This window comes from Plecotus auritus (genome assembly GCF_963455305.1).
Source record: "Plecotus auritus genome assembly, chromosome: 4".
Taxonomy (NCBI): domain Eukaryota; kingdom Metazoa; phylum Chordata; class Mammalia; order Chiroptera; family Vespertilionidae; genus Plecotus; species Plecotus auritus.
Window position 1 is genome coordinate 76,955,046 of NC_137775.1, and position 26,180 is coordinate 76,981,225.

The 26,180-nt window shown below is 38.9% G+C and overlaps 1 protein-coding gene across 2 annotated transcripts in view; it reads left to right on the forward strand.

Annotated features, from left to right (window-relative positions):
* The window catches only part of KHDRBS2 (KH RNA binding domain containing, signal transduction associated 2), a 554,124-nt gene that overhangs the window by 257,702 nt on the left and 270,242 nt on the right, over positions 1–26,180 (forward strand). For both annotated transcript variants that reach the window (XM_080667042.1, XM_080667043.1), the window contains exon 4: positions 9,859–10,005. In XM_080667042.1, the coding sequence (XP_080523168.1) occupies positions 9,859–10,005 (147 nt within the window). The remainder of the gene's footprint in view (positions 1–9,858; positions 10,006–26,180) is intronic.

Here is a 26,180-nt window from a genome sequence, read left to right on the forward strand (position 1 = left end):
GTCACACAGAGTTCATCCTGACTTTATCTCGTTAGTGGGGATGGCCATTTGTGTTAGCTAATGGCTTCATCCAAAGGAAAACCAAACTTCTCCTATCTTTATGACAGGAGGTAATTTTGCAACTTGGAGCAAGGCACCCACCAACTTTGGGCCCTCCCCTCCCACAGAAACCTAGAGAGACAGGGTGCTATCTCCCTTGATGTTTACATTTCAAAGATATCTCTCCTGGCTCCTTGAAAAAGATAGTCTGGGTCTTAAAGCTGACAAAAGGCCCATTTATATATCAAAGAGAGAACTTACAATCACACATTTCATAAAATAAGTGCTCTGAAAAATGGAGGGAGGGAAGTCTCTTGCTTTATTTTCAACAGGGAGAACTAAGCCTTATACTTTTAGTTTCCTTTTGTCTTACCTTGGAAAGTTTTGTACCTGCGTTTTATTTCAATTGCTTCCTACAATGTATTCATTCAAGTTCTCATCCTTTACTTCCTGCGATTCACCTGGCAGCGTTTAAGTGGCATGTGTTCTCATGTTCTGCCTGCTTTTCCTGTCTGTGGCTGCTAGTATTGCATATTATTTTTGTCAGCTTAACTAAGGTTTTTGAAATTAAATATTGAAGTCCTTTAAATTGTGAGTGGGAGACAAAGAAATTCCCAATCCTGTTGACCTCTGGTCTGTTCTTGGTTTAGCTTATTTCTCCCAAACTCAAAGGCAACCTCCTTTTTGGTTTCTTCTTAACTTTTGAGGTCTGGATGAACCATTATAGGATGTCCTTTCCCCATGAAGTCCACAGATTTCTAAGTGCCAGCTTCTTCCCAGGATCCACTTCCCACTTTCTGGATCCACTGGGCTTCAACACTGTTTTCCGAGTGCTTCCACTTCCCATACAGTCCCCTGCACTGAACCTGAACAAAGCCCATTCACATAGGTTGCATATGAAAAAGAAGCTAGAGAAGCATAGTTAGATAATTTGTGTTCCCAGATGCTTCTATTCCTAAAAATGTGTTTGTGAGCCTCTTAATTACTTTTATTTATTTATTTTTTGAATCCTCACCCAGAGATATGTTTTACTGATTTTAAGAGAAAAAGGAAGGAAGAGAGAGAAGCATGGATTGGTTGCCTCCTGCATGCACCTCGACTGAGAATCAAACCCTCATTGTATGGGACAATGCTCCAACCATCTGAGTCTAAACCAGGACTAAGCAAATGGCTTTTAATTAAAATGTATGGACATGACCTTTTATATGTTAATTAAGGAGGATGAGTTGTAAGTCTTTCTATAGGTTCCATTTTGTCAAAATCGATTGTCTTCTTTTTCTTGAAGAATGAAATAGCCCTTTTATTCTATCAAGGTATTCTTTTCACAATTTAAATAATAGGCCTTCATAGTCTGAGAGGTTAGACTATCCTTGATGTACCAGAATGTGTGATTTGATTGTCCTCAATTGAAGGTCTCAACCTCTAGTAAACCCACAACTTCCAAACACTAGCATAAGGAGTCTTCTGTTTGTCAGTATCTGCTTCTCCACTTTCAAAATAGTGACCTACTTTTAAAAACATCATCATTGGTTACATTGATGCTTCTGGTACTTTACCCTTCATGAATCTAGATAGTGCTAGAATTGGTGTGCAGAGTGAAAAGATTTTTCTCTCATAATTGACCCTTGGAGGATGGATGGCTATATGCTGGAGAAGTTATTGCCATCTTCAATTCAAGAAAGCAGGGCCCAGCTGGGTGGCTCAGAGGTTGAGTGTTGCTCTATGAATCAGGAGGTCACAGTTCAATTCCTGGTCAGGGCACATGCCCAGGTTGTAGGTTCCATCCCCAGTAGGGGGCATGCAGGAGGCAGCTGATCAATGATTCTCTCTCATCATTGATGTTTCTATCTCTCTCTACCTCTCCTTTCCTCTATGAAATCAATAAAAATATATTTAAAAAAAAAAAAAAAAACAGAGAGCATGGATTTGTAAGTGAAGGCCACAAGAACCTTAAGTGCTCTTTGGGATTAAGCCATTGCTTCTCTATCATGTATGCATGTATACCCATTTGTACAAAAACCTTTTGTGTGCATAAATTTTGACAACTAATTTATACATAAAAGAATTTTCACATATGTGTATTTAAAAATGCTTTTAAGTTAGTGATTCAGACAAATCCCAAACAGGCCATGGTATAAATAATAAATGTGTGTTTATTTCAATTTCTTGATGGAGAAAGCTGTTCAGATAATAGATTTATTTATTTCTGAAGAGGATTTATGTTAAAAGAATATTCCCTGGGGTGTTAAGGAGAAAAAGCCTTCAAAAAGCACTCTAGTAAATTATAACTATGAGGATAAAATATGACAGTAATAATTGCTAAAGTAAAAACCAAAGTATAAAACTTGCATGTACTTTATATCATGTGTTTTCAACTTCTTTTTAAAAAAATTAGTGTATTCCTGTCACTGGAAGACCTACTCCTGGGAGATCTTTGAATATATTAACTCTTTCAGCTCATGTATAATTTTATATAGAGATTTCAGTTTTAAATATTTAGCAATGATCATATTTGGTTAGTGCTTACTACATTATTACTATTAGTACTGTCATCATTTTACAAGTGAGGAATTACAAGTCCCAAACAGTGAGGTTAGATGCTCTAGTTTTCACAGTATTAAGTGGGGGAGCTGGGATTTTAACCCTGGTGATCATGAATGGAACACGGGATGTTAACTGCCATCATATGTGGCCTTGCAATATTATATAGTCCATGTGACATACTATAAATTAATAAATAATTTGAAAGTTAAAATTCAAGAGGGCATATACAATGATGTTAATTTTTCCTTATCTTCCCAAATATGTCTGAGCTCTTTACCTTACAGTAATTTAAATGTACATTCTCTTAAAGTTATACATTTAAATTAACTCAATGATAAGTAAACCAGCATCAACCTATTCAATCTTTGTTACATCTCTTTGAAGAAATACTTAACTAGAAAGTTTGGTAATGATATTATTTCAAGGGAATTTAATGTTCATAATAAACAGCCACGACCATAAGAGTATGGCTTCGAAGTCAGTCAGGCAGACCAAATGCCATTCTCTCACTTCCTGAATCACTGCAACCAAGTCACTTTGCTCCTCTGAGAGAAAACCTTTCATTTCTTAGAGTGTTTATAGTGTACCAGGCACTGTACTTGTGATTTATAGATATTACCTCCTGTCATACTTGTCTGAGAAATCTAGTTTCCTTATCATGTAGATTAAGAACCTAAATCTCAAAAAATTTAGTAACTTTTCCCAAATACTATTGATAATAAATATCAATGCTGTTAACTTAAATCTAGATCTCTCTGACCACAAAATCTTTTTTTTTTTTTTTACTTTTCACTACACCTTAGGGTTCTATGAAGATTAAATGGTATAATGCATATAAAATATGCAATAGCAGCCTCATTGTAGATGTTCAAAGATTGACCTGAATAGTTGCCATTTGGAGTTTTTATTTTTCTCAGTAATATATCTTAGAAAACACTATTTGGAAAGTGGATTTTCTAATAGTAAAGTTCTACTTTGCAGGTTGAGGATGCCTTTGAAGAAAAGTCACATAGTGAGTCATGATTTTTTAAAGCTCTGAGAAACCTTAGACGTTATTATCGTGTCTACCATTGTCTATTGTTTTCAATTTGCTGATCTTGTGGAACAATATTACCTTACTTGACATTTTATACATAAACAGGTATAAGTTGAGCTGATATGGTTGAATGGGATGGGGGAGAATCCTCATTTTGCTCTAATGTAGTCCATAAGGCACCTTTCTGTAACCGTCCTGGCTCCATATATCACCACTTGAAAATTACCTCTCTAGTACATCACCTTCTCTGCTTTTGCATATGAAGAAACTGAGGGCCACAAGAGCAGTGTCTGCTAAAGTTTGCAGTTAGTAGTAGATCCATGACTAGAAAAGCTGTTACACTTGACGTCTTCTAAATTCTGGTCCATAAGGGTATCTACAGGAAAGCACAAGTCGGTGTTTGTTAATAGGATTTTTGAAGTATTTGTTCCTATACATAGAAAGTAATAAAAATATTTCAGTCTCTAAGATGGTGGCAGTTGTTACTAAAATATTACTACAAAATTTTCAATCACTGTGATCTTATCTCTGGACTCTAAAGTTCGCTAAGGTTGATTCCTGGGTGGAAAGAGTAAGCATTTTATTTATAGAGCTTTTTATTTTCTTGAAATTAGAATAACATAATAACAACTGTACATGCCAATCTCATTACCTGCCAATCCCATTACCCAATGGTAAGAACACATAAGAGGGACAGGATAGGCAGGGCCATTGTCATACAGGTTGCTTATTCTAAATTGTTTATGAGTAGCACCAAAATACTCTTGCGTTAGTAGCTTTTGTGGTTTTGTTTACTTACCTAGACTATGTTTGTCCTTATAATCATAGAACAAACACATGATTAGTGCAAACTATAATTTGTATAATTATTTGATATAAAATACACTAGAGGCTCGGTGCATGGATTCATACACCAGTGGGGTCTCTCAGCCTGGCCTGCAGCTCTCTGACATCCCCCTAGGAGTCCTGAATTGCAAGAGGGAACAGGCCAGGCCGAGGGACCCCACCAGTGCATGATTGAGGCCGGGGAGGGACCGCAGGAGGGCTCCAAGGCATGTCCAGCCTCTCTCATCCAGTCCTGATCGTCTGGACTCCAGCAGCAAGCTAACCTACCAGTCTGAACGTCTGCCCCCCTGGTGGTCAGTGCATGTCATAGCTACTGGTTAAACAGTCGAATGGTCGAATGGTCACTTAAACTTTTATATATAGAGATTATCACTGAATATGCATATACGTTATCTATACATTATTATCAATCATATTGGAAACACATTGAATTAATTAATAATTTGGACACATTTTTCTAAGCTAAAAAGAAAATCATGTTAGTAAATATAATTCACTCTATCCCAAGGTCATAGGACAATAAATGTTTATGCATTTAAAGAAAACCTTAGCATGACAAAAGAGTAAAGATATGGCTGTATAACATGAAAAAATGCAGCATAATATTCACCCTCTTGCAACAAGAAATTATTGAGTATCTTTTCTGTGTCCTATCAGATACACTTGTATATTCAGAAAATGATGAAACAGACATATATAAAGATAAATCACAAATTAGAATGATGCTGCAATACTTTGATCTAGGAATGAAGTATTATGAGATGTGAAGGGGTTAATTTAACTATAGAAGCAATTTATGATATAGTAAAATTTCTCTTAACCTATATGTCTTTGGTCTGGAAGTATTTTGATAATTTAAAACGTTGAAATAGGAATTTTATTTTTAAAAATGCAATAACAATTACAACAGGTATAAATAAGTTTTGGAAGAAATGATTCCCAGTTTATAAAATTTAGGTGGCAGAAGCTCAAACCATCATATTATCTTGGACATTAGTTTATGTATTTTTTGAGGGAATAGATATTTTGTTAATCTGGTGAGTCAGTTAAGTGGATAGATTAAAGACTACTTCTAGGCCTCTCACTTGATTAAAAAAAATGCTGTGGTGCTAGTGCGGGTATTTATTAAATCAATTCCCCCCTTTTTTTTGGAGAATTGTTGCTGGAGCTCTTAAAGCTAGAGACATATTTTGGGATCCTTCATCGTGTTTGTAATATGAATAAAGGTATAAAATAAATATGATAAATTCTAAAAATAAATAAAGACTACTTCTCTTATATTTAGATATTTAAGAAAAGACAACATAAAATGTATATGACATCACATATTATGTATATATCTAGATGAACACATAGGTGTTTAAAAATGATGAGTAAGGTATCAACTCAGTTATTCAGGTGTTCTCTCTACTAACAGTGTTGGTGATGGGATTTCTTTCAGGAAATTCTGGAAGGACAAAAAAACAAAATCTAGAAAACACAAAGGAGGAATATATTGTCTACATCATATTATGAACAACTTATAACATATTATTAAAAAAATGCCCAAAGCACATGACTATCTTTCTTAATTTGATAAAATAGAAACATTTACTTTTGCTAGAATCACACTGTAAAAAGTGCTTTAGTGTGTATGTGTATGATTGCGTACATGCATGTACATTTCCATACTGTGACTTCTCAGGTGTCATTTACTGGTGTTCCCTTTATTTCATGGAGCTCCATAATGACCTGGACATGTGAGCTTGGGAATTAGCATTCAATAACTAAATTACTCTGTTTAATAGAGGTGAAAATAATTTTCAATTCCCTAGGGAATTTCAGACTGGAGGAGAGAGTAATATGAGCATTAGAGATAGAAGAGAAAAAAATTAAAATTGTGTAATGAAGCAGGGAAGAGCTTGGGACAAGAGAATAAAGATTTTTTTTTTTTTTTTTAGTTGTCCCTAATGAGATTATCAATGTGACCTCTTTGCTTTGTGCCCTATGATATTTTCATTGAAGTCTATGTTACCCATAAGTGATTTTGAGAGTGGATCTTTTAGGGTATTTTAAGAAATTTTGAGTTTTGCATTACAATTGGTATTTGGCAAATCAGGGACCAAATGGCTGGACTCGATACCAGAGTACATCAGATTCTGTGTCCTGGTTGGGAATTTGTCTTGAATCATCTGAATTAAAGTGGAATACCCATTTATGAGCTGACTTGAGTCCCTATCCACCAAAATAGAATCAGGGTGTGGAGGGTCCTAACCAATCCTGCCACCAGTATTCAAGGAAATAGAGAAGATCCTTCATGAGGCCCATTTGTTTTAGGAATACAACATGAATATTCATAAGAAATTATGCAAACTAATCTGAACTCATGCTTCAAAAAAAAAAAAAAACAACTTTGGATGAATGCCTTGTTTGGAACTGATGGTTGCAAACAGAGAGTTAGAAATAAACAATGTGATGTGAGATCACTAGCATTTTTAGGTAAGCCCTTCAAAAAGGAAATTAGTCAGAATGTTGAAAATAATAGTTTCACCCCACACTGATGGGCACACAGCTACTAAATCAGACCCTTATGGGGGAGAGGAAAGGACATTCATGGCAGATGTGCCTTTTGTGTAAAAATCTGTAATCTCCTGTAGGTGCCCTGGAGAGCACAGAACTATAGGGCCGGGATACCAGGAAACTGCTGAGAGACCACTGGCCGAGTTCTTCCAGAAACTAGAGATACCCCGGGGAAATATGAATGTATAAAAAAATTTACTTGCACTTGTGTACCTGTACCAGCAACACACCTATGGTGATTAACAGTTTGACCTTTGGATATCAGATTACCTGGATGGTAATGCAACTCGATGATGCATACTCTGTGTAACTCTGGATAAGTTTCTTTCTCTGTACCACAGTCTCCTCATTAGCAAAAGAAGGGAAATAATCTTATCTAACAGAAAGTGTAGTCATGCAGATAGAATTAAGTACTTTGTATGTTTGACCTAAAAAGCAATACCAAAATTATAACTTCTAATTCATTACTATTATTATAGTAAAAGGAGACTTGAAAAAAATACCCTGAAAGTGATAAAAGTGTATCTTGAATTGTGTGGTTGTTGATTTTTTTAAAAAACATTTGTACTTTCAAGGATATTTTTTCAGGTTTTCTTCAATAAACATTCTATTTTGAATTAAGAGCAAAATTTTTTAATTGACAAATTATTTACAAGTCAGGAATATGTCTGTTGTAGAAGATAACATACAAATAATATTTCTGGAGAAAAGGTTTCCTTTAAAATTCTTACCAATTAAATGCAAGAATGCAGTTCCAGTTACACTCTCTTTAGTGCCATGTTAGTCTGTAAAATAACTAATAAAAACTGATATATTTTACTTATATTTTTACCTTAGGGCATAACTTGGGGATTGGTTGGGGATATATAAAACTGGATTTGATATTTTCTAATGACTTTGTTTAGAATCTCTTATATTTAGTAACCAGTAATTTTTTAAAATATGTTTTCATTTATTTTAGAGAGAGGAAGGGAGAGGGAGAAAGAGATAGAAACATCAATAATGAGAGAGAATCATTGATAGCTGCCTCCTGCATTCCCCCTACTGGGGATCCAGCCAGAAACCAAGGCATGTGCCCTGACCTCTTGGTTCGTAAGTTGATGTTCAACCACTGAGCCACACTGACTGGCATTTAATGCCTTTTTTGATGAGGTAAAGAAATCAGTGTTATGATTCTTATTTTAAAGCCACACCTCACAGTACATAGGCCTTATAAAACTAGGCTAGTGAGTAACCCTTAATAACCAGCTGAAATCAGCTTAGGAAAGTATTGAGAAGGGGTCACAATCAGGCAACCCCTGGTTTAACTACCGCAGCAGTTATGTGTAAATGAAGCTGACACCTGAGATAAAAGCAGCTTGCCTCCCAGCAGAACCCAAAGAGGAAGGAAATTTTTCCTACACCCAATGGTGCATACTCCTTTAGTCAAACCCTGCTTTTCTTCCCCAAACTGAGAATTTGGAGCTAAGAAAAACTCTTTTAAATAAAAACTCCTAGTGAGATATAGAGAGTTGCTAGTGGAGTGGAGTGTGGATTACCAGACTAAAAGTTGTTGATATCCCTAACGTTTGAGTAGGTGAGAAATGAGCAAGAAAGCAGGCTGCCTCTTCTCCCCATCTCAGTCATGGATCTTCCTTGTGTCAACATGATGGGCATTTCTAATCAGATACACACATTAACCTGGGCCCTACAGTTAACTTATCTAAAATCAATAGCCAATTAGCTTTTGTTTATCCAACTTAGGTCTACTCGGGTAATTTTTTCAATTTAATTTTCATATAAAACTAAAAATTGCTTTTTTTATCCTTTGAAATTTAATGAAACAACTGTTAGATAATTGGGGAGGGGTGTCAAGAAAGATAAAATATAATCAATATTATTTGTGTTAATTATTTAACCAAATTTTGCTTTTATGAATCCCTAAAAGAAAAATGCAACTCTGATTGCAAAATGAGCTGGGTTCGAATCCTGAATTTGCTGAAGCTACTGAGTCTTTTAAACTGAGTTTCCTAATCTGAAATCTGTGAGTAATGTGCAAGATTATTGTGATATTAGAGATGATATGTGTAAAATACGTAGCACACACTAGCAAAGTATATGGATCAGATGCTGATTGGCTCTTCACCTGGGTTGAAGAGCCAATCAGGCTTCACTAATCACTTGGGTACAGGACTGTGAAAAATCTGGTCCAATAGTAATGCTTTGTTAGTTCAGCTGAGGATATGTAGCTCATGCGTAATCAATGCCAACGTAATGCTTATCCATCATCTCTTTAACATACTCCTATTGAACAAAATGAGGCAACAAATTTTTACAGAAGTCATGGCTGTGAAGCTCAATGATAATCTGGGTCAGTGGAACTTGTTGGGGAGATAACCGTTGGTTTTGCATACTTTAATAGCAAACAAATAACCTTTTACCACTTAAATGTTACTAAAAAAGTTCTGGTTCTCTTAAAGAATAGTGATAATCTTTGGTGTATTATTTATAAAATCTTACTTGTCAAATGTGAAAACAATCCTTTTCTTCCAGAATGTGGAGGTGCACACTGAAGAGTTAATGGCAGTTCTGCTAAATCTTCTCAGGGATTTAACATTTTCATTTAGCTGATTAAAATCTGTTGTAGATGATAAGTATGCCAGCTTTTTTTTTTTAATCATTCACTCAAAAATGATTTTAAAAATCTTTAAATGGCTTGTACCTGATTTTTATTTCTCAAAGGGTTTCTACTTATGGGAAATTTGCTTAGATTATATCCTTTTGTCAGTCTCTATGAATGTTAAATCAATGCAAAATGAGTGGATTTGTATTTCTAAAAATAACTTCTTTCACAGGAAGAAGAGCTAAGGAAGAGTGGGGAAGCCAAATATGCCCACTTGAGTGATGAACTTCATGTGTTAATTGAAGTGTTCGCTCCACCTGGGGAAGCTTATTCACGTATGAGTCATGCATTGGAAGAGATTAAAAAATTCCTGGTTCCTGTAAGTGTTTTTCATTTTTTACAAAGAAGTTTCTCAGCAGTTTCTATTTTTAAAAATTTGCCCCGAGCTTTGCTGACTTTTTAGAAGGAAATGCATATTGCAAACTAATTATTCATAGAGTTAATATGAACTATAGACTATCCAAAACACTTGGCATAGGACCTGGCATGTTGCTACCTCATGATGGTTCGACTTCAGTATTTGTCTTCAGTACTTTACCAGCTATGCATCAGTATATAACCATGAAGAGTAAGACAGTGAACACATAAACACAAAAACGTAATTGAAGTTGTATACTTTTCTTTTGTGTCTTAATAAATTGGTAATTGACATGTATTATTGGTAATTTTTAATTATTAAAGCATTTGCATTTGTAGTGGGAACAAAAAGATTATATATGCCATACTTGTAACAAGACAATGATGTTATTTGAAAACATAAAATGCATTTTTATGTGATGGTATGCCAAGTGCTGGCTCATTATAAAATGTAATGTAAAATAATCAGTGTTTATAGAAACAGACATTTTTTGACATGAAGCAAAATTTGGAAAAATAAACACATTGCACTAAGTGAGAGCAGTAGAGAATATTTGGTTAGTAAGGCAATAAATTCATGGCTGCATATTGAATAGAATTCTGTATTGATTTTTTTAAAAATTGAGGAAGGTTAAATGAATGAAGCTTTTCTAAACGTTAACAATTTAGCATTCTAGGAAGAGGTCATTCAAACAGAAATCTTGGCATCAGACTTAGAGCTGGGAATAAGACAAACAGAAAAGAATGCTGAGGAAGGTTTTCTGGAGTACCTAGGCAGAAGTCTTTGGCAGAGAGAAAGAGAGAGAGAGAGACGAAAATTAATCTGTGTAACAAAGAACACAGTAGATTTCTAAGCTGATGGATAAACTCAGAGGAAATGATGCATAAGATTCATTGATTGACAGTGATTTTAAGAATGGGAAAAGAAAAAAAAAGAACCATTTCAGAATGTGAAAGTATCAAAATCTAACAACATAATTAATTAATTTATATGCCCAGTTTAAAAACTTCTCTCAGGACAAGGTTCTGAATAATGCTATACCACTAATAATTATTCCCTGACATTTACATGCACACTGAATTTCCACACAAATTAGTATCTGGTGGTCATCTGAACACCTCCCTAAGTAGACCCTATATTTCTTAAGGATGAGGATGCTATATATGTTCTCTCTTCATTTTTCCTCTGAACAAAATGCCTAGTACTATTGGGTAAACATTTTTACTATGTTTACCTCAGACCAAACTTCTGGTGATACTGAATGTGCAGAAAAATGCTAGGACTGCCTACATTACTAATTCATTTCATGACTGTGGAGAAGGCATTTAAATTCCCAGAGCTTCAGCTTATTCATCTTTAAAAAGAATATAATTACAATTGACTGACCTCTGTCACAGCTTTTGTGACTATTACATGGGGTACTGCATATGAAAGACATAGACAATTATAAAGTACTATGTAAATGGATGTTTTTTTAATCTATTTTATTTTTACAGTAGATAGTCTAGGAATGACTTTTTGGGGTGAAATATATAAGATGAAATACTATTCATTGCTACATATACCTTGGACCTAGGCTGTAGGCTACATTAACCCTATTTTATTATAAATATCACTAATACATTTTCCTTCTTAGACCTCGTGATGCTTGTGATCATTCCATTATATCTTCTCCACTGAAATATATATTTTGGCAGGGCTAGCAGTGCCTCTCTTGGATTCCCATCATTTAGCATCATATCTGGCAAATCAGTGTTTGTTTGATAGTCTGACTAAAGCAATGGCTGAGGGAGTACCATGGAGGGAGGAAACAGCTCTCTGGGCCAGGTTTGGGGAATATACCCCACAATCAAGGTACTCTCTATAGATACAGACCCAGATGAAGGCTTAAGATCTTATGTTGGCCAGGTTGACCTGTTCCTGTCTATCTCTGGGATTTTACCTCTACCTATCCAACTGCTCACTTCCTGGGCTTCAGACTTGCAGCCATCCTTTCATGCCATCCTCCAGGCTCCCTCGTCAGTAAGGGCCTGTGAAGATTGTTCGCCAGTGTATTGGCACGGCTATCTCCTTGTCATTCAGGCCTTGGCTCAGCTGTTAGCTCTGCAGGAAATCCTTCCCTGACCACACAATCCTATCTAATAAAAGAGTAATATGCAAATTGACCATCACTCCAACACACAAGTTGGCTGTCCCCAAGTGGTCAAAGATGGCTGCCCCCATGTGGACACAAGATGGCCACCACAAGATGGCCAGCAGTAGAGGGCAGTTGGGAGGGACCAGGCCTGCAAGGGAGGGCAGTTGGGGGTGAGCAAGCCTGCAGGGAAGGGCAGTTAGGGGTGACCAGGTCAGCAGAGGAGGAAAGTTGGGGGTGACCGGGCCTGCAGGGAAGGGCAGTTGGGGGGGACCCAGGCCTGCAGGGGAGAGCATTTGGGGGGACCAGGCCTGTAGGGGAGGGTAGTTAGGGGTGACCAGGCCTGCAGGGGAGGGCAGTTAGGGGCAAACGTGCTGGCAGGGGAGCAGTTAGGCATCAATCAGGCCGTCAGGGGAGTGGTTAGGGGGTGATGAGGCTGGCAGGCAGAAGCGGTTAGGGGCAATCAAAAAGGCAGGCAGGTGAGCAGTAGGGAGCCAGCAGTACTGGATTGTGAGAGGGATGTCCGACTGCCCATTTAGATAGGATCGGGCCTAAATGGGCAGTCAGACATCCCTTGAGGGGTCCCAGATTGGAAAGGGTGCAGGCTGGGCTGAGGGCCCCCCCCCCGTGCACGAATTTTGTGCACCGGGCCTCTAGTACTATTATATGTGTACAATTCTATTCTGTTTCACAATATCATTGCTGTCTGATTTCACATTGCCATTCATTGTCTCATTAGGCCCTAGTCCTCTTCACTATGTATTTCCTCAGAGCTCTTATCACCATCAGATTACCTATAGTTTGTTAATCTATAGGTAACTCGTTCGTTAATTCTTGGTTTTCTTGCTAAAATATACATGTCATGAGGGCAAGGATTATTGTTTAGTTTCACCACTTTATTCCCCCATTTTGAACCATGCCGGGGACATAAGAAGCACTTAATAAATATTTTTTATGAGTGAATAAATGATTGAATGAAGCTTTTAAAAATAAATAACCATTCTGACATCTCTCCACGTTATATGAGCAAATTTTACAATCACTGAAGGTTCTCCAGCTTCGTGGGTTTTCCCCATTTGCCTTTCCTGCCTCAACACCAAGCAAAGGAAGGCATCTGTCTACTTCAACCATCACAACTGCAAGGGGGAGAGTGAACTGCTGTTTCTTTGTTTATTGTATGAAATCACTTGGTGATCCAGGTTTCCTTTGACATTTGATATACAAGTCCACAGAAATGCTAACACATTTGGACATTAACATAAGCATCAGAGGTGAAGAAGTATAGCCAGGAAGTCATGCTAGACAACATAGAAGGCTAATATAGAAGAGGACCCCGGAGTTCCACTGATATCTACCTCCTCTACAAAACAGAGTGTCCTTCCATGTTAGAATTTTTACCTCCCCACCCTTCCTGTATGTTACCAAGTGTGTACACTGTTTGCCCACTGTCCAGGGGCTGTAATCTTCTAAGACTGCTGACTTTAGAATGTACAACTGTCCATGAACTGTCTGAATGCCACAAGATGTTGAAAAACAACCTACTTTCAGTACTTTAAATGAATTGTTAAAGAAAAAAAATATTATTGCCCAGGGAAATTATCTGCTTGCTGATCTCCATTGAGGCACTACCGTTTATCAAAACAAGTAGAGTGGTAGGTCAATAAAACATCAATAAATTGAACCTCACTAATGTTAAATCGTGAGTGCTTTGAACAGATGCTATATTAAAGTCTTCCATACATTTGCCAATTTGGCTTACAGATTACGTGCGTTAAATAAATTACTTGACAATGACAAAAGGGAAATGAAACCTTTACTATATGTTTTAATAATGTTAATACCTTTATCTTCCCTTTGCAAGCTGTAAAGGGGTAAACAAGTTCATTATTATATTCTGTAGTACTCCTTTTTTTATATACGGGCACTAGGGCTGTGGTTGTGCAGGTTGTGCCTTGAACAGTGCTACAGGGCAACATCTACCCGGTAGTTTGTGAATGGGACCCTTGCTGTCCCTGAATACAACTACTCTTTTTCCAACCCTAGTTAGCAGATTAATTTAATATAATGACACTGTATTCCATTTTCCTAAGTTGGCTGACTCTCACCTTCAATTAAATTGAATTAGCAAGTTTTACTAATGCTTAATAATTAACTCAATAATTCAATAATGATTGAAACATAATACTTGATTGAAGCATTCAGCAAAATCCTGCTCATTGAATATGAGTTTATATATCTTTTCATAAAAAATATTAGGAGGGATTCCATTTAGCAGGAAATTAGATAATGAATAGATTACTTTGTTACCTCCTGAAGATGTTAGTTATTGACAGAATTGAGAAATCACAACATTCATTTTTACCAAGACGTGTCATGGCCTCAAATCTTTCCAAATGCAGTATGCTAAACAACACTATATCATGATTTAACTGAACTTGACAAATGTTTGTTATGCCTGGGTTAAGCCTCTAATGATCATCCTTAGAGGTTTGTATCCTATCTAATAAAAGAGTAATATGCAAATTGACCATACCTTGGCTACACCCACAAGCCACGCCCACAAGCCACACCCACATGCCAATCAGGAGTGAATATGCAAATAAACCCAACCAAGATGGCTACAGCCACAGAGAGCAGGAGGGAGGCTTGGGTTTCCCTGGCAATGGAGGAAGCCAAGCTTTCCGCCGGCCCTTGCCAGCCCAGGCCTCCACTTAAGGCTACAAAGTTTCAATGAGAGAAGATAAATAAATCCCAACAGAAATGGCTGCTGCCATGGAGGGAGCAGAAGGCTTGGCTCCGCTCCAGGCTACAAAGTTTCAATTGTAGAAGATAAATAAATCCCAGATACCAGGGCCTCAGCTTGGGTCGCCGGGGGGCGTGGCCAGCCTGCAAAGCACCACAGGCCCCTTGCCCAGGCCACCCCATGCCCCAAGGGAACCCCCACCCTGATCTTGGACACCCCTCAGGGCAAACCAGCTGGCCCCCACCTGTGCACCAGACCTCTATCCTATCTAATAAAAGAGTAATATGCAGATTGACCATCACTCCAACAGACAAGATGGCTGCCTCCATGTGGACACAAGATGGTCAGCAGGGGAGGGCAGTTGGGAGGGACCAGGCCTGCAAGGGAGGACAGTTGTGGGTGATCAAGCCTGCAGGGAAGGGCAGTTAGGGGTGTCCAGGCCAGCAGAGGAGGGAAGTTGGGGGTGACCAGGCCTACAGGGAAGGGCAGTTGGGGGGGACCCAGGCCTGCAGGGGAGGGCAGTTAGGGGCAAACAGGCTGGCAGGGGAGCAGTTAGGCATCAATCAGGCTGGCAGGGGAGTAGTTAGGGGGTGATCAAGCTGTCAGGCAGAAGTAGTTAGGGGCAATCAGGAAGGCAGGCAGGCGAGCAGTTGGGAACCAGCAGTCCTGGATTGTGAGAGGGCTATCTGACTGCCTGTTTAGATAGGATCAGGCCTAAATGGCAGTTGGACATCCCTCGAGGGGTCCCAGATTGGAGAGGGTACAGGCTGGGCTGAGGGACCACCCCCCACTGCACGAATTTCATGCACCGGGCCTCTAGTCATTTAAATAAAAGGCATATATATCCAAAGGGCTATTCATAACTCCCCATGTTTAGTTTCTTCTAAATGCCAGAAAGGAAACATACCATGAAGTATTTTTTGTGCCTTCTATAATAACACCTAGTATGGCATGAATATATAAATACATTATGTATATAAATATACTCAAATTATATATATAATTAGAGCAGGGGTCCTCAACTTTTTAAACAGGGGGCCAGTTCACTGTCCCTCAGACTGTTGGAGGGCTGGACTATAGTTTAAAAAAAAAACTATGAACAAATTCCTATGCGTACTGCGGGCCCGGGACGAGTCGGCTGCTAAGCAGGACAGGCGGCGGCACCCTTGGACCAGATAAATGTCCTCGGCAGGCTGCATGTGGCCCGTGGGCCATAGTTTGAGGACCCCTGCACTAGAGGCCCAGTGCACGAAATTCGTGCACGGGTGGGGTGTGTCCCTCAGCCCAGCCTGAACCCTCTTCAATCTGGGATCCCTCAAGGGATGTCCAACTGCCTGTTTAGGCCCATTCCCAGTAGGATCGGTCCTAAACAGGCAGTCGGACATCCTTCTCATGATCCAGGACTGCTGGCTCCCAACTGCTCACCTGCCTGCCTTCCTGATTGCCCCTAACTACTTCTGCCTGCCAGCCTCATCACCCCCTAACCACTCCCCTGCCAGCCTGATTGATGCCTAACTGCTCCCCTGCCAGCCTGTTTGCCCCTAACTGCCCTCCCCTGCAGGCCTGGTCACCCCTAACTACCCTCCCCTGCAGGCCTGGGTCCCCCCCAACTGTCCTTCCCTGCAGGCCCAGTCGCCCCCAACTTCTCTCCTCTGCTGGCCTGGTCACCCCTAACTGCCCTCCCCTACAGGCTTGGTCACCCCCAACTGCCCTCCCTTGCAGGCCTGGTCCCTCCCAAATGACCTCCCTTGCTGGCCTGATCACCCACAATTGCCCTCCCTTGCAGGCCTGGTCCCTCCCAACTGCCCTCCTCTGCTGGCCATCTTGTGGTGGCCATCTTGTGTCCACATGGGGGCAGTCATCTTTGACCACATGGGGGCAGCCAGCTTGTGTGTTGGAGTGATGGTCAATTTGCATATTGCTCTTTTATTAGATAGGATATTGTATATCTGTGTATGTGTGTGTGTGTGTGTGTGTGTATAAAGTTTATATCTGTGTTTGTGGTATATATGTATCTTTTTGTTAGTCTCATCACTTTCACATATAATAAGACTTTAAGTAAATTCAACAGAAAATAAAAGCATCAGACCTGGTTGTTTATTTTCTTCCTGAATTAGATTGGATTTGTTTCTTGGTGAGAGCCATGATTCCTGAAATGGGGCTATTAGGGTTATTGTATCATTTCACGTTTGAGATATTGGAAACCTATATAGAAAACCTACCAAGAATGTGACTATGGAGGAAAAGTAAAACCCTTTTCCTCTTTATGGTAAAAACAAATAGAGTATATTCTTGCCATCTATTCTTCAAAGATTGTAATCCTAGCTCCGAAATGGGAAAATGACACTTATTGCTAGTAGAAATCACACAAAAAAGTAAGCAGATATAAGGAAATTAGAAAAGAGAAGCAGGATATTTTAAGTCTGGGAGGTGGAAGAAAAAACTAGACTCTCATGTACTGAAAAAATTTTTGCAAAGTTTTGGAAGATTACAAGTGTAAGAATGTATCTCTGAAACTTATACTATAATTTGATAAGAATTGACTATTTGGTGAATATGTAGGGAAAACAGTTTATTAAATCAAAACCACCAGCCAGCAAAAGCGACATTGGTAAATGGTAAGACCCACAAGGTGGGGAAGGGCAGATGCATTTTGGCTGGCTGCTGGCAGGAGTTCAGCATGTACAGTAACAACATCCTACAGGCAAAAGAATGATCAGTAACAATAACAAAATAAAGTTCAGTGCAGAGAGGAAGACAGGATCTCTGACCTGCATATTGTTCCTTTATTGTTGTGGTTATTGTAAAACAGCTGTCAAGAGTTTTCTCAGATTGTTATTATCAAAACCAATTAATTTCCTTTTCTTTCCCATAATTAACCATATTTTAATAGTGTGGTAGGTAATAGCACTAAGCACAAACCACATATATTTATGTAATTATTGCTTGCTCTGAAAATGTCTACTGTATTTCTACACACTATGATTATTTTCTGATCACATTTGGATAAATGTATAATCATCTAATATTGAGCATTTTTTAAGCCTGGTAGCTTGTAACCCTATATAATAAAAGGCTAATATGCAAATCGAATGAACAGCGGAACGACCGGTCGCTATGACGTACACTGACCACCAGGGGGCAGACGCTCAATGCAGGAGCTGCCCCCTGGTGGTCAGTGCGCTCCTACGGGGGAGCGCCGCTCAGCCAGAAGCCGGGCTCACAGGCAGGTGACCGCAGCGGCGGAGGCGGGAGCCTCTCCTGCCTCCGTAGCAGCGCTATGGATGTCCGACTGTCGGCTTCTGGACTGCGAGAGGGGGGCAGGCCAGGCTGAGGGACTCCCCCCGGCCCCACGAGTTCACAAATTTCATGCACTGGGATTCTAGTAGTAATATAAGCCTCTGAATTAGAAAAAAAATTTTTTCTTAGTACTTAGAACAGAACTAATAATTATCATATAATTAATTACATGATAATATAATTTATTATTATTATTAAAACCCAAGACCACGTTAGCATTGCTAATTGATTGACATAACCTGGAATACAGATAAAAGAAGTGTGAATTTTCTACAAACTCTAATACCAGTATCTTCTGACTCCTCACCAGTACAGATAATCAAATAATCTATGAATCTAGGACCAGGCATTCTCTTTGTATCTTAAAAATAAATTCTTACTAATTATCACTGGTCTCATTTGATGCCAATGTTGTAAATTCTCTGAGGCCACTCTTTTCATGAGTTCTTAGTGCATTTTAGATGCCAGCATTGTTCTCCTGTAGGCACTTGGATTTCATCTTGATGAGTTACTTCTTCACCATTAATTGACATTATAATAAAAAATACGCTGCTTTTGTAATTCCATATGTTGTTAGCATGAAGGCTTAGCAGCATTCATAAAAAGTTATCTGTTGTTAAAGATCTGCACTTCCTAAGAATACAGGTTTAATCTCCAAGGCGAGAATCTCACCTCTTAACTTTATCAGCTTTTAGTGTAAGGGAAATCTTAGAGGATCATATAGAAATTTTATATAATATTCAAACTATTTACTAATTGCTAATCCTGCAGTTTTATATTATAAACATGTGAACACTGACCTGTTGATATTTGCCTAGATGGAATCAACTAAAAAAGACTCATAGTTATTGAAGAATGTGGTACAAAAAGAAATCAAGACCAAAAAAAGTAGCTGAATAATCAGAATTGTTCAATAAAGTAAATAATTTTTAACTGAGTAAATAAAGAAAATAAATGGCACCCTAACTGGTTTGGCTCGGTGGATAGAGCATCGGCCTGCGGACTGAAAGGTCCCAGGTTCAATTCCGGTCAAGGGCATGTACCTTGGTTGCAGGCACATCCCCAGTAGGGAGTGTGCAGGAGGCAGCTGATTGATGTTTCTCTCTCATCGATGTTTCTAACTCTCTATCCCTCTCCCTTCCTCTCTGTAAAAAACCAATAAAATATATTTTTTTTAAAAAAAGAAAGAAAATAAATGGCAGTAATTAATGCAAGGTGAAAACTTCATTTACATTCAACAAATATTTCTAAGCATCAAATTATATGTCAGTCATGGTTCTAGACATTTGTGTTACATCAGCCACTGCCCTTATAGAATTTAAGAGCCAGATAAATATATGCAGAAACATTTGAGAGAGAATTGGGATGGTAGATCAAACTGGATAATATGGGCAATAATGATGACAGACCAAGCAATACTGTTTAAACAAAAAAATGTTATTTTCTAGTCAGGAAAAATCAATTGTTGACAAAGACCACCACCAACCAGACAAAGGTAAGTAATTCAATGAGACAGAGAGTGATAAAGAGAGGGAGTTGTGGGGGAAGAGAGTTTTGATTAGTTTCTTGGGGGCAGTTGATGTCCCACAAAGAGTTTATTTTATATTGAATGTTTTTAATGCAACAGGAAAATCTTAGAATAGCATATTTTAAAACATTATTTTTGCAAAACTAAATATTCCTGAAATGTGTCTTCAACTTCAGTTCTAGCAATTAGTTCTTACTTTTAATCAGCTAATTTTGATTAAGATACAGCATAAGCTTATTTTGAATTGTCCTGCCTGATTCACTGATCTCATTTCATGTCTCTGAAGTTTCTTTCAGCAAGCTACCATGGCCAGTGTATTGATTCTTCCAGATAGTATTCAAACTAGAAGTCTACGGAACTTGCATATCTCTCTTCCTCCAAGAACTATATCTTCTTCCTGATCTCTAATCTCTGTGTGTGTGTTGTGTTTGTTTTTTTTGTTTGTTTGTTTTATCTGTCTGTTCCACCCAGCCTCTCTACATAGTATATATAAGGATGCATATACACCACTTCCTTAAAATAGAAGTGGAAATGGCTCACTGGATGGTCTGTACTAAATATAGTACACATAGGAATTAGTTTATATTTTTCTGTAACCACTGTCATTCTTTCATTTTTATTACCAACAGCTTGAGAAAATCAGAGTTTTCCACTTGTTCTCCTATAAGAAGAGTGTTAATTTATGCAGTTCAAGTTTTAAGCCCACTTAGTTCCAGTTTATGATTTCGATTTCAAATTCCATTCAATTCAAAGCTCCACTCTTCCCCAAATTTACAGTGGGGGCGGTGGCGGGGGGGCGCGGGGGAGTGGCAGGAGGGAAGGAGGCATGGATTCCTTGTTTACCTCCTTCTACTCTCTACCCTCTGGCTTCTAATGCTTCCAAAGCTTTGTGAATAGTCTTGGCAGATGGGGTAGGAGGTGATATGGAATTAAAGAAAAGTGGGCTGTAAAACTGGTCATGTAATAATCTGGTTTGTTTGAGTCTTATTTCAAGTATTTTCTTTTGATGAGATGAGGATGGACCAGCAGAATCATGGCCAATCCTCAAATAACTCAGTTCCTTTCTTTCGGAAAGCTGAGGGAACTTAGGGTTCTCACAATGCAGTCCTTTCTCTCAGTAGTCTCTTGATGCTATTCTACCACCTGCCTGCTCCCAGTGTTACAGGTGAGCTGTGTCCTGCCTACCAAACTTGTTCTTCCCCTCTGAGAGCTTGTGAGATTATTTTACCTGTCCTTCAAGTTCAGGAATTTTACCAGGATCTGCTCAGGTGTGGCACTCTTCTCATCAGCCCAGCCTGAAAATCATGAGCTCTTTCAATTGGTGGCATTAGATCTTTATTTCAAGGAAATGCCCTCCCTATGATTTGTATATTTTTCTTTTCTCCATATTTTCCCTTTTTGTAATTCCTATTACTTATAGCAAGTCTCTTAGATCTTTTATCTGGTTGTGTTTTTCTAATATGTTCATCTTCTTGTCATTTTGCTTATGTTTTCTAGAGATAGATATCTTTTTCAAGGTCTTCTAAGTCACAACCCCAAATTCAGTATTTAGGGTGATGATGTTCTATTCCATTCCCTTAAATTACTTAGATCAAAATTATGTAGATATTGTGCTTACTTTTTTGTTTTTTGTTTGTTTCTTCAGAAAGTACTAAAACTGTATCTTAGTTATCTCTTCTGTTTTTGTATTCAGGTTTATTTATCTCCTCTCCAGCAGTTTTATTTCCTTGGGCAGGTGCTCTTGCTCTCTTTTTTCTTTCCCCCCCTCCATCCCCCTCACCCCTATTTTGTTTTTATCTCAATTTAGGTCTTTTTAAAAAATATTTTTATTGATTTCAGAGAGGAAGGGAGAGGGAGAGATAGAAACATCAATAATGAGAGAGAATAATTGATTGGCTGCCTCCTGCTTGCCCCACACTGGGGATTGAGACTACAACTTGGGCATGTGTGCTGACCAGGAATCGAACCGTGGTCTCCTGGTTCATAGGTCGATACTCGACCACTGAGCCATGCTGGCCAAGGCTAGTTCTGTATTTTTATGTACCTTCAGTGACACCAGTCCTCTAAAGTTAGAAAGTAAAGCAATCTTCCCCACATACACCAAGAATATAGAACTAAGCAGACCACCAAAAACTTGTTAAGAACCTGAAAATTGTCTTCCTGTTCTTCAGTCTCCTTTTATCTTTCCAGACTTAAGGGCTTACCCATTCTGATACTTCTTAGCCTCTTGCTGGCTTGGAAAAATAGGCATACTCAAGTGGGTCTACGGTAACTTTCCACTTGGATGAAGTATAGATCTTTGCAAGTCAAACTCTTTCCCAAATATCCACTCTACCATTGCCACTCTGGGGTTTTATGATGCTGGTTTTCAGGTACTCACTCAGCTCATAGGCAATAAAGGCGTATACCAGTCAATTTTCTTACCTGAGTCTCAGTGAACTCAAGGCCTAATGTGCACTTAAGTTTCTGATGATCTCAGCCTTTATTTTGCTTAAAATCTGCTGGTACGTTAGAGTTGGTAAACAAGGGAAAGGAACTTAATTTAGCTCACTATCTTCCCATAATTACCAAGGTCTTCTACAGTTAGTGTGATGAGGTCTCTTTATATTTAGAAAGTGAAAGAAAGCATCCAAAAAATAGCTTTATAGGCACCAGAGGTTTTAAATTTGAACTCTATATGATGTGAAGCTTCTAAGATGAGTATTTTGTTTTATAATAAACGAGAGGCCCAGTGCACGAAATTCGTGCATGGGGGCATGTCCCTCAGCCCAGCCTGCACCCTCTCCAATCTGGGACCTCTTGAGGGATGTCCAACTGCCCGTTTAGGCCCGATACTGGTAGGATTGGGCCTAAACGGGCAGTCGGACATTCCTCTCACAATCCAGGACTGCTGGCTCCCAAGTGCTCACCTGCCTGCCTTCCTGATCACCCCCTGCCTGCCTGATTGATGCCTAACTGCTCCCCTGCCAGCCTGTTTTCCCCCAACTGCTCTCCCCTGCAGGCCTGGGTCCCACCCAACTGCCCTCCCCTGCAGGCCTGGTCACCCGTAACTGCCCTCCCCTACAGGCCTGGTCACCCCTAACTGCCCACCCCTGCAGGCCTGATCACCCCTAACTGCCCTCCTCTGCCAGCCTGGTCACCCCTAACTGCTGTCCCCTGCAGGCTTGATCGCCCCCAACTGCCCTCCCTTATAGGCCTGGTCCCTCCCAACTGCCCTCCCCTGCTGGCCTGATCATCCACAACTGCCCTCCCCTGCTGGCCATCTTGTGGTGGCCATCTTGTGTCCACATGGAGGCAGCCATCTTTGACCACATGGGGGCAGCCATCTTGTATGTTGGAGTGATGGTCAATTTGCATATTACTCTTTTATTAGATAGGATAGAGGCCTGGTGCACGGGTGGGGGCCAGCTGGTTTGCCCTGAAGGGTGTCCTAGATCAGGGTGGGGATTCTCTTGGGGCATGGGGTGGCCTGGGCAAGGGGCCTGTGGTGGTTTGCAGGCTGGCCACACCCCCAAGTGACCCAAGTGGAGGCCCTGGTATCTGGGATTTATTTATCTTCTATAATTGAAACTTTGTAGCCTGGAGCGGAGGCCTGTGCTGGCCATGGCATGCAGGAAGCTTGGCTTCCTCCATTGCCAGGGAAACCCAAGCCTCCTGTTTGCTCTGTGGCCACAGCCATCTTGGTTGGCTTAATTTGCATACTCACTCCTGATTGGCTGTTGGGCGTGGCTTATGGGTGTAGTGGAGGTACAGTCAACTTGCATATTACTCTTTCATTAGATAGGATCAGAAAATACATATTAAAAATAAAATAATGAAATAGTCCACAAGAGAAAAAGCATAGCATTCCATAAACATCTACCTCTATAAGGATTTGATGCTAGTTGTTTCCAAGTGTTTTATGCAGATGTTGTCAAGTTAATATGCACAAATACTAATGAAAGCCCCTTCATAATGGTAGAAATACTATGGTAAACCTATTTGGGGATTCAGACCATTCACATAAGTGATATATATGACAATAGCAATTCCCATTTGCCATTAATAGCCAATTCTGTGGGCAATGTTCATTTTACTATGTTTTTAATAGAAAAATTAAAATGCTAACAGCTTACTTCTACTCTCTTTGTATACCTTTTACCTGTAGATTGTTCTTTAGGGAAAGAACGGCAACATTTGTTTAGAACTAACACCTGCTAGGCATTCCAGTGGGTGGCTTATAGACATTACCATTTGTTATCCTCACAACAAGACTAGGAAGGATGTGTGATGCTTATATCCATGAGGAGATTGAGGCTGAGGAAGACTGTGGAGCCACATAAGTAGATAAGTAGCCCGGCATAGCAAACCCTACCTGACTTTAAAGCCCATAGTTTTTTTTTCACAATAGCATATTGCTTTCCACATTAGATAATAAAAGAAGAATTGAGTGTCTAAGATTTGATCCAGCTAGACATCTATATTTAATTACAATGTCATTGATGAGTGATACAAACTAGATTTGAATAAAACAGAACATACCACCTTTGCATATTTCCATTTGGTATTCCATTTGGGATATTTGGGTTTCTAATTCTGTTTAGAGATAAATATAATAAATATTACCAGAGGATAATAATTTTGTTGTAAGAATGCTATTACTGCATATTTTAAAAAATTATTTATTTATTGAAAAGAGTTAATTTTATTTACTTATTTTTAACTTTGTTTTCATTGCTGACACTATTACAGATGTTCCCAACCCCTTTGCCAACCTCTACCCAGCCCCCGCTGCCCCTTCCCTCTGGCCATCACCATATTGTTGTCTTTGTCTATGGGCTATTAACATATATTTTTTGGCTAATCCCTCACTTTCTTTCATCCAGTCCCCCCACCCGCTTCTCCTCTGACAGCAGTCAGTTTGTTCTATGTATCTATGCCTCTGGTTCTATTTTGTTGTTTGTTTATTGTGTTCATTAGATTCCACATATAAGTGATATCAAATGGTATTTGTCTATCTCTGACTCACTTATTTCACTTAGCATATTAATCCCTGGGTCTATCCATGCTGTAGCAAAAGGTAAGATTTTCTTCTTTTTTATGGCTGTGTAGTATTCCATTGTGTAAATGTACCACATCATTTTATACACTAATCTTCTGATGGGCACTGGGGCTGTTGTAAATAATGCAGCTATGAACACAGTGGTGCATATATTCTCTTGAATTGGTATTTTGGGATTCCCAGAAGTGGTTGCTGGGTCAAAGGGCAGTTCCATTTTTTTAATTTTTGGAGGGAACTCCATAATTTTTCACTCAGTGACTGTACCAGTCTTCATTCTCACCAACAGTTCACGAGGGTTTCTTTTTCTCTACATCCTCACCAGCACTGGTTGTTTGTTTATTTATTGATGGTAACCATTCTGGCAGGTGTGGGGTGATAACCCATTGTGCTTTTAATTTGCATATTTCTAATGATTCCTGATTTTGAACATTTTTTCATATATGTATTGGCCATCTGTATTTTCTCTTTGCAGAAGTGTCTATTCAGGTCCTTTGTCCATTTTTTAAATTGGATTCTTTGGAGATGTACAGCTATATACTCATTAGCATCTTTACTGACCAATCAAAATGGCTCTACAATCAGAACATTCAATTCTGATCACTGAGGACAATACAATTTGGACCAATCAAATGGTGTGAATCTGAAGTCTTCATTTGCATAAAATTAGACCAATCAGAAAGTATAGAAGAGTAGTAGAAACTTTTCTCTATATAATTCATCCTCTTTTTTGTCTCAGTGGAGCACACTTTCAATTTCTGTTGAAGATTGGGTTTCCCTGGCTTGCACACTGTTTCAGTTTAGCTGTTTCACTTAAATATAGGTTTTACCTTCACAGCACCCCAAATTGTGGACTCCAGTTGGCAAGAGATTGGTGGCAGTGGCCTTTTGTTGACAAGGGGTAGCAAGATATTTAAATAAAGAATTTTTTGGAAACAAGACTATCTTTGCTCATAGAGCCTAAGGTTGACATTGTCTTTCTTATAGGTCTGCCATATTTTGGTTTATATATCTAAGTTCTGAAGAAAGAGTTACTCTTTTTCTATCAAAAACTTATATATTTTCTAATTGTTTATCCTAATAATTCAGTATACTTCATTTTTACACAGTAGGTCTGTTTCACATTTCAATTTAAAGTGTATCTGGAACAAGATGATGTCTTTACTTTGTAAGAGGAGTAATTTTAGCTGAAACCATATCCTAGCTGTAGAAGGAGAGTAGTTATCCACCTTCAACCTGTATGAAGTCCTCCTTTCACTTTTAAAATAATCCTACTCTGTGATATCCATCCTTGCTTATATGTCTTTCTCAAGTTTCTCAAACTTCTAGCGTATGAAATAGACTATTAGTAAGAATGAAAGGACAACAAAAGGTAAGTGCTAAAGGAAGTGTG